The sequence below is a fragment of the Glycine max genome, chromosome 3 (genome assembly GCF_000004515.6).
Source record: "Glycine max cultivar Williams 82 chromosome 3, Glycine_max_v4.0, whole genome shotgun sequence".
Classification (NCBI taxonomy): Eukaryota; Viridiplantae; Streptophyta; class Magnoliopsida; order Fabales; family Fabaceae; genus Glycine; species Glycine max.
The window spans coordinates 40,661,800-40,671,261 of NC_016090.4; the positions used below are offsets into that span (position 1 = coordinate 40,661,800).

General features: G+C 29.0%; 1 protein-coding gene across 1 annotated transcript; it reads right to left on the bottom strand.

The window, feature by feature from the left end:
• Positions 1-6,117: 6,117 nt before the first annotated feature.
• LOC102661602 (indole-3-acetic acid-induced protein ARG7) lies at positions 6,118-6,869 on the bottom strand. The gene has a single exon (XM_006576969.4). It carries the CDS (start codon positions 6,743-6,745, stop codon positions 6,368-6,370), a length of 378 nt encoding a protein of 125 aa, XP_006577032.1. The 5' UTR covers positions 6,746-6,869; the 3' UTR covers positions 6,118-6,367.
• Between the last annotated feature and the right edge of the window lie 2,593 nt (positions 6,870-9,462).

The window sequence follows — 9,462 nt, forward strand, 5'->3', positions numbered from 1 at the left end:
ATTCCTTGTTTTAGAAAACTATATATCAATCTAGCCAGGAAGAACTTGTGTGCTGTATATATAAGGTTTTCACATGCAAAACAAATTACATTATTATTACACGTAGTATACAAATAAGTGGGACAGTTGAGTTTCTGAGAGCATGCCGTATGGTCAACATCCCATTGTTGAGCTTAAAAGAAAAGGAAAGCAAAACCATGTGATGCTTAATGAGTTGTAAGTATCACTGTTTGCTCTTTTCTGCTCGAGTGTCATTGCTACATGTACATTGTTACTTGTTAATTGCAATTTTCTGAAATGTGAATATGGGGTCTACCGTCCCGTAAAACGCTTTTATCATACTGTATGGGGCCAGGCTTGGGGTGTGGGGCCTAGCATGTGACTACATAGTACAAATATGAATAAAACCATCTATATATCAATAGAAGAATATAAGTCACACACATATTGAGTCAATGAGTCTTCCCATAGAACAGAAAAAACAAAAGGTGGCAAGTAGCTCCACATGCAACCCCACCCACTTATAACCAAAAATAAATAAATTAAAATGATGTGATAAACCAGCACAAGTGCTCCCCCTAATTATGTTCATTGGTTAGATAGGTATGAACCAACTATTTAGTGCATATTTGAAATTCCAGTGTAAAATAATTTTGTTAAAGGATCAGGATCCTTGTTTTTGTCTTTATTTTGCTTTTGGCTATTAGATCTACATTAAAATGTAGTATGTTGTAACAATTTTAATTGCAAATCAGCACATGTATTTTCAACACATGTATTTTATTGGTTTGAGTTTTGATTTGACTCAGGTTATTGAATTATGATAAAAAAAAATATTATATTTTTTTAAATAAAATTTTGATTTTATATTATTGCAAGGTAAAACTATTTATTATTTTATTTGATATTAATTATTTCTATAGTTATTAATTTATGTATGGCATTAATTTCTTTAATAAAAATATGATAAAAAGGTTAAATAAAAATACTAACCAAATTAAAACACTTGATAACACTAGACGTGATTATATGAAGATCAAAATGAATAAAGAAGACAAAAATTGACGGAAAATATATGTACCAAAGTCTAAAGTTTATTCATCTAAAGTTGAAAAATAATTGATAGGATTTAGTATGATTTATATTTAAAGTGAAGGAATAATCCAAACTAATTTAATTAATTTGATTTAAACTTGTGCTGCTTGACATGAGTGAATGGCTCTAAAATAAGATGAGGGGATGCGTGACCAGGAGTGGGCTCTTAGTTGGACTAGTGATCTGTGTGAATTTAGACCCAATTAGTGAATATCACATAGTTTGCTCCCAATTGCGATTGGGTCAACCCATATCAATCGACTTATCAAAGCAGATGACACCGATTGCATTTTAATTTCTTCAATTTTACTTGTTAAATGCATGAGCTAGTTTCTGTCCAGTGTTACCCAATGATAGATACTTTTCTTTTAATAGGCATTTCAGTATTTTCTTGTGGGTAAAACAACTCGTGATCGATTTGTTCACATTTATGTTCATATACAATGTCGTTTGTATCAAGTAAGTCTAATTTGATTGGTTGAATGATATGAGTAAATTGTTATAAATTTTTTATATTTATTTTACTTAATTTATTAATTAATTTATTTTCTGCTCTTTACATATGCTTAGTAAGAAATTTATCTTAGTCTGCTCTAGTTTCGATCCGTATCTTTATGTATCAGTATGTGTGAACGAATCCTCTCTAATAATATATTTTTTTTATAAAAAAAAAAAAAGCAAACTTGACATGATCAATTATAATTAATGTCTCACACTATCACTGTTTATTTTTTAAATTCTGAATTTAAAAATAAAATGAAAATATATTGAATTTATAGATTTTTTGGAGTGTTAGAATCTCATAGTAAGGTTACTGTAAAAGATCTATTGTCATCTAGCTAGGTACCCATTGAAATCTAATTGATTTCTTCGATCTTCTTGATAAGATGGGAACGGAGAGTTAGTTAGCATGATAGCTTCAATTGTTTCGAGCTTGCAGTTTTTTCATGATTTTAACGTGGATACTTTATATATAAAAGAAAAATAGCATGCGAATTGAGATGTATAATAAAACTATGAATTTCTTCAGAGGCGGTGTCTTTGCCTGTTGGCTTAGAAACATGCCATTTAATGCAATACGTTGATTGTTTGTATACTCTTTACGCAGTACTTCGTACGGACTATATATGGAGCAAGTTTTTCTTATCTCCATTCTTTTTTTTTTTTTTTGGTATCCAAGCTCTTTCTTCTTATCCACTCTGATCTATAATTTGCTTATACCAAGAACTAAAAACATCCAATTTTGATTTTTCTTTCTGTTTGAATATTGAAATTTGACCACAGATGTTCAATTATTGATAATCTTTAGCTATATCATGCATTTTCATTACCTTGAAAAGCACACGAGAGTTTTCCTTTCTGGCCAAGCTAGCAAGGATATTTAATTTCAGTCTCGTAAAGATTTAAAATATAAATTCCACAATTCTTTTTGTGTTTGACTTTTCCTCTCACAATAAAAGAAATTATCTGCGTATAACTAATTAATATTGGAACTAGCTAGGACAATTTTGATATATTTATTTTTATTCTATTTCATCTATTTATATATTCATCATGCCTATTGGCTATTGTTATAGGTTTAGGGATAAAAATAGACAGACAAAGCATTAGAATATCACTTTTCATGTTCGTTTAAACTTGCTTGCTGGATAATCTGTACAAGAAAAAAATTTTAAACTTGCTTGGATAATGTCCACATACTTAATTGTATTCAGTAGGTACCTATATATCTCAGGATCATTACCTTTGTCTAATTGTCTCAGTTAAAAGAGATACGTGCATGTATCTTCTCTTTCTATTATTGTGTTTTTTCTTTAACTAATTAGTAAATTAAGAATGTTATTGACCTACAAAAAAATTAATAATGTTATTTCAATACTAAAATTAACATTAAAAAAAATAATAAAACAAAAATTTATTAATTAAAGTGGAACATCTAAACTCAATGCAAAAAATTAAAAATCTTTTAAATCCTAGTAAAAATATATGATATATATATATATATATATATATATATATTATATAATTTTTCGTTACAGTATTTTTATAATTTGATATAACTTAAAACATAATTACTTTTCTAAATCAAATTAATTAAAAAATATGTTGTAAGTAGTAAGACTTAAACTACTCACAACAGGTCATAACATTCAATATATAAGCAATTTTCCACAAAAATAAACATTTTTCTAAAATGAATTTATCTCTAAAAAATAAATACAGATATTTTAAAAAATTAATAAATTAAAATATTTAAAAATAAAAATTATGTTACTTCTTATTCATTTAATACAAATACTCCTACACTCTACAAATATATCAAGTTCAAACTCCTCTTAAATAAATAAATAAATAAAAATATAAATCAAGTTCAAATTATAGCATAGTAAAAAAAAAGTAAAAATATTACAATAAAACAATAGATTAGCTTTCCGTAGTTTGAGGTTGCACAAATCATTGATATGGTTACATTTAAAACCAGCTCCTCCACATTTCAAGAATTTGAGATTTCTGCTTTCCACTTAAAATCAATGTCACACGAAAAAAGGTTAATTAAGCTCAACTATGTCGACCTTTCTTTTTTAGACAACATAAATTTTTTTCTGGTAGAAATCTGAAGTATTTTCATAATTTTTTATTCTTAGTGTTAGTTAATTTTCGATTCAAGATTTAATTATATTTTTAAAATATTTAATTATATATTCTATAAGAATCAAACTTAATTTTTTTTTCATAAATTCATTGTAAAGTGTGTTGTCAGAACTATATCAATATCTATGGTCTCTTTGTTATTAATAAAAGTTGAAGGTTAAAAAATTGATGGGGTGTGCGCTTGTGGTTAGTGAAACACAGCTGCAATGAGTTATTTTGTGGTGAGTCCACGTGTAGAAACTTCCATCTCAAGCTGAAAAAAGACACAAGAAATTGTTGATTTTTTTGGGTCGAAATTATCCCTCTTATTTTATTCCTGCGTCTCTCACGGTTTTTAAAAAAGCACGACCGATTATATTGTTGTATGAGTTTTTGTTTTTTTTTTTTTTTCATTTTTAGTTGGAAGGGCTTTTTATTTTTACAAAGATAGTTGATTGTGTTGTTAGCATAATTGATTACATGTTTAATTAAAAAAAAAACTTTCTTTTTTGTCTTGACTCTTGAGACACTGGAAATGAATTTTTTTTTGCCTAAAATGGAAAATCAGTTAATTATTAAAAAAATCTTATTTAATTACTATAATTTAAATATTTTATATGTTTTTTATCTCAATCAATCATATTTACTTGTTACTCTCTTTAAGACTAGTTCATTTGAAGAGAAAGAAGATTAAAAAAAAATATAAAATTTATACCTTTATACTATATTTTAATTTAAAACTTTCTACTCAGTTGATTTTATTTCCATTCTATTGAACGGATGCTAAATTCTTCTTCATTCCTTCATTAAATATAGGTTTAAACATGATTATGTGATAAGAAAAATAGAAGTAGAATGGTACAAAAAGATAATGTCTGAGCCAATGACAAGGCTAAGATGACAACTGGACCTGGATTGATTGACTTTGTAATGATTGAATCATGCATTCTAGTCTTCGAGGTGATCGTCTCTCTGCCGGTGTCAGAGAGGGCCGAAATTTATCACAATTTTATTTATTTTCTTCTTAGCATATTTACAATTATGGAAAATTCTTAGAACTTTCATAGTTTCATGACAATTTGTTACTGTAGCTTAAATTAAATATACGATAGTGGACCCAAAAAAATAAAGAGTACGTACGGGGCTACGGGCAACAGGTGAGATATGAGATAGTATATAGTTTGTTCACGCGTAAGAGGAAACCGTTGCATGTGCGATTCAATGGAAAGTCATTCTCAATTATACATTATATGCGATTCAATGGTCACTCTCAATATTCTACCATCTTTTTCGGCCCTATTTATCACGCACAAATATTAATTTTTACTACATATTTTACAAAATCTATTGCTATATATGAATGGGACTTACGCATAATTTAAATTTCTATTAATATAATGATATATATATATATATAATATAAAAAGATTATGTGTAAAAAAAACATTTATCAGGCCGCGGTATCTCAACTAAGGGCTCACTGAAAACAATATTATAATTTAAAATTTATAACTAAAATGTATTTAAAAATACCAATTTGGGTACATTGTTGGTGTTCTGAGTATATTATGTTGCTCACTTACTCTAGATCGCATTATAGTAGTATATCACTTGAGCTAACACCATATTTTATTTTCTTACAGAATTTAATTAAGTTTTTGTCACGTAAAATTCTGATAGTTGAACACCTAAATAATATAAGAATTTAATGGTTATATATTGACAGTATAAAATAGTTTTATATAGTTAATTATTATTTAAATTATTTTAAAAGTTAATAAATTTATCTTATATCATAAATTATGATTGAATGATTCTGTAATTTTTATTTTTTATTTTTTAGTATATAACTTTTTCTCATAATATAAACACTTAATTGATATGCCTCACTTTTTTTAATATATCACATAATAATTTTATTAATATATATTGTCAACGTCTAAAGAGTATCCACCAATCTTTTTCCTCACATATATAATAATATTTGGGGAGATGCACATGTCTTTGTACTTCACGTAAAGCTGTGTAATTAGTACGTGATAACCATACGCCCTTGAAAAATATGACTTAAATATCATTGTATTTTCATATTTTCTGTTATTTTCATGAATAAGCTTAATTAATTATTTGGAATGTATAAAAGTTATTATATTTTTTTTAACGAGATAATTAATTTTAACACTTATTCACATTGTTTCTGAACGTCCTTGCCAGAATGATGAATGCCATATGCATACTAGCCGGCAAGTTCATCATTTCATTGTAACATGAATAATGCACTGATATATGCATTAAATGAGTTAACATTATCATGTTCACCCATTTTCCATATATAATAAGCAACAAATTAATATCTATATGAATCTCAAAAAATTAGTAACACGAGGGATCTCACAAGACCAATTGTATTCCTTTCTGTAATATTTCTGGAATATAGTTGTCACACAAACAATGTCATATGTTCAAGCTAGATTTTAAATATAAAAAAATGGTATACGCAATAGGTAGAGCCATCCCTATTAATTAGATGCATAACCTTTGCAAAAACTGTAAAATGATTACCAAAAAAAGTGAAAAGAAAAAGAAAAAAGTATCAATTGATCTATGTAATAGCTTAACGTGTATAAACAGAAGAAGTGTGTTAATTACGCAGTGGTCGATTCTCTATAATCTTCTGAAGTTCTTCGGGGGTGCAGGGAACTGCAAGTGCACCCTTCTGTTGAAAGCCATACTCTTCCCTTGCTTGCTCCAGCAGCTTCAAGAAAGCAGGATCGGTTAAATAATCTAACTCAACAACGAACCTTTTTGTTTCTTCACCATGCATTGCTATAACCGCAAAGTGTCCTTCTTTAACATCTTCTGGCACCTTTGTTGCATGTTCATTTTCCTCATCAATGTCACTCATATAACAAACCCTTCTCGTACTACGTACTCCATTTGGTGCCAAGAATAATGGAAGACCCTTTATCACCTTTTTGATCAAAGACTTGAGCATCATCTTCTTCTTTCCAACCTCCATAGCTATATCAATGTTCTTGATTAATATTTGACAATAGCAATAGTAACAACAATATACTGTGGTTCAGTTAGTGTTGAAACTTTAGAAAACTAGCTTCTAATTTGGATCTTTCAGTACTAGTGTCCATTGTGTGCATATATATATGTATATATGTGTTTGTGGAATTTTATAAAGCTTACTCTAATGGGAATATTAGCCGTATAGGAACCACACACGAAGTTTCTCTTGTTGCATGTGGAGCCATGTCTATTTTTCCGCGTGCTGCAGTTAGCTACATGTCATTTAATGCAAAATTTTACGCGTCGGTTTGTTCCTTGGCTAATTTTATTTTCTTAATGCGTAGCCCAAATTAAAGTACACATTATTTTAGGCCTAATGTGCTGTTTGTATGACTGTACCATAATTGAGAATTGTCTTGCAGCCAAATAGTACTCGATATATCCTACTAGGCCTAATTTGCGCTGTCTCTATGGCTATCACATATTTTAATATGTAACTACAAACAAACGTACACAACGAAAGTGTGAAACCAATTTTCTCTTCGTTGTGTCGAATAAAAGTAATGTCAAGTTAAAAGTCATGGATTACGCACATCCTAAGGGGACATCCGCGGCCATACAACAAATCAAGGTTTTCTTGACGGTGTTCGTACATCCTGCTTATGTCGGCGCAAAGATTTTTCCACGTATATGTGTTCATACATCATTACATCAATAACATTTTATATTCTTTCTCTGGCGATAAACATTCCTCGCTCTACGATCCAAAGTCCAAACATGAGGTCTCTAATTTACTTTCAAATAAAAAAATATGGGGTTACGCAAGAGTATAGTAGATTACGAGTATAATTTTTTAAGTATTTAAAAATGATTGGTATAGTTTTTTTAATTGCATCAATAATTTACGATGCTCCACTTTATTTTATTTGAGATAAATTAAAGAATGCCAATATTAATTTTTCAGCAAATTCTCAAATTAGAGGCATGCAAAAGTGGCTCAAGCTATGTAGATGGGAGGATAACCATTATGCATTTATGAAAGGCCGAATATATGGGCAGCAATCAAAGTTAAAAGCTACTGCGACGGGGTGAATATAGAAAAATTATCAAACACCCTAAAAGGGGTGTGTGGGAGGAACAAGCGGTTGAGTCTTTTTATTGGCCAATAACCAAATCAAATAACTTGAAATTTTTTTATAAAAAAGTAAACCCAAGTTAGCCATGTCTATTGGTGCAGTAGTTTTTGTCATTACTTTCATACTAAGTAGCATTTTCATAAAATTTAATGCTTAAATAATCTAGATTAAAACTTTTTTAAAAAAATTTATGAGCTTTTAAACAATTTTTTTTTTGAGAGAGCTTTTAAACAATTGTATTTTTTTAAGTAATTATGTAACTTAAAAAAATTGTTCTGCAGTGACATTAGCCTTTTAAGGTTCCAATGAAAGTGGTTGCTTCCTGCACTTCTCAACTGCTTCTTGCACTCCTTTTCTGACTTTTGGAATCTTCAATTCCAAATGTAAAATTACATTTTGAAATGTAACTCTTTTTTAGGTTCAGAAACAACCAACCCAAAAGGCAAAAAAACACATTCTGAAAAGGATGCAAGAAGAAACTTGGAGGTGCAGAAAGCAACAACCTCCAAGGAATTCAAATAATTTGGCCCAATAGAAACCCAATTTATTTGGAGACCTCAACTTGGTTATGATGCAAGCCAGTAGCCATGTCTGTCATTTGTTAATGAGATTACAAATAAGGTTGGTCTTGACATTTTATGTGTTGAGTGAAATGATAAATAAAAGCTCAGGTCAACTATTGAGGTATATGGTTGTTTCAGTTTTACCAGAGTTATACCCTTAAACATTAGAGAGCATTACCAACAAACTGTTTCTTAAGTAAGAAAGCTAAATAATTAGGGAGTTTTATCATGGCTAACGCTTGTTTGATATCTTCGGCTGATACAGAGTGGGTACAATTCGACCTTAAATTAAAAACTATGTTGGGTCTATACAAATAATAAGATCGTGGCTTTAGTTAATTTTCCTAACATTTGAAAAGCTCTTCTTAATTTTGTTGGTGTATAAGCCCTCTTGATCTCGTATTAAGCAATGTGTTGGTTGATTAACAATCTTTAAAAGTTAATTGTATATATACATTGGTTGCGAATGACCCACATATTGATCAACATGGGGACATAACTCAATTGCAATTTTTTTTTTCTGATACTATTATAGTATTGAATTATCATTTAAGTCTCCTTACATTTAGCACTTTTTTTAGTAACAAGAAAACTGAAAGAAAGGCAACAAAGAAGACCCTACAAGCGAAGATGGGCTACTAGACTCATGGCATCATCAACTAGACCATTGGTAACAATGATAGAGTCAAAAATATAAGATGAACTGGATGATTAAAGAAAAAAAATTATGAGTTTGATTTTCTTTGTTAACAAAAATTAATATTTATCAATAAAAAAAAGTAATAATGATACAACTCAAGGAAATGAGTAAAGTTGTACCAACATGTAATATGTCTGCACTCCGCACAAATTAACGTTCCCTCTCTTAAAGTATGTTCAATAGAGACCATGCATCCAATTACAAGCAACCAGGGCCACAAGGAGAATATCACTAAGATTAAATTAGTGTCTCAATTATTTAATTTATTTTTTAGATTTAATTTGATCTTTTAATTTTTTTTTCATATTTAATTTGATCT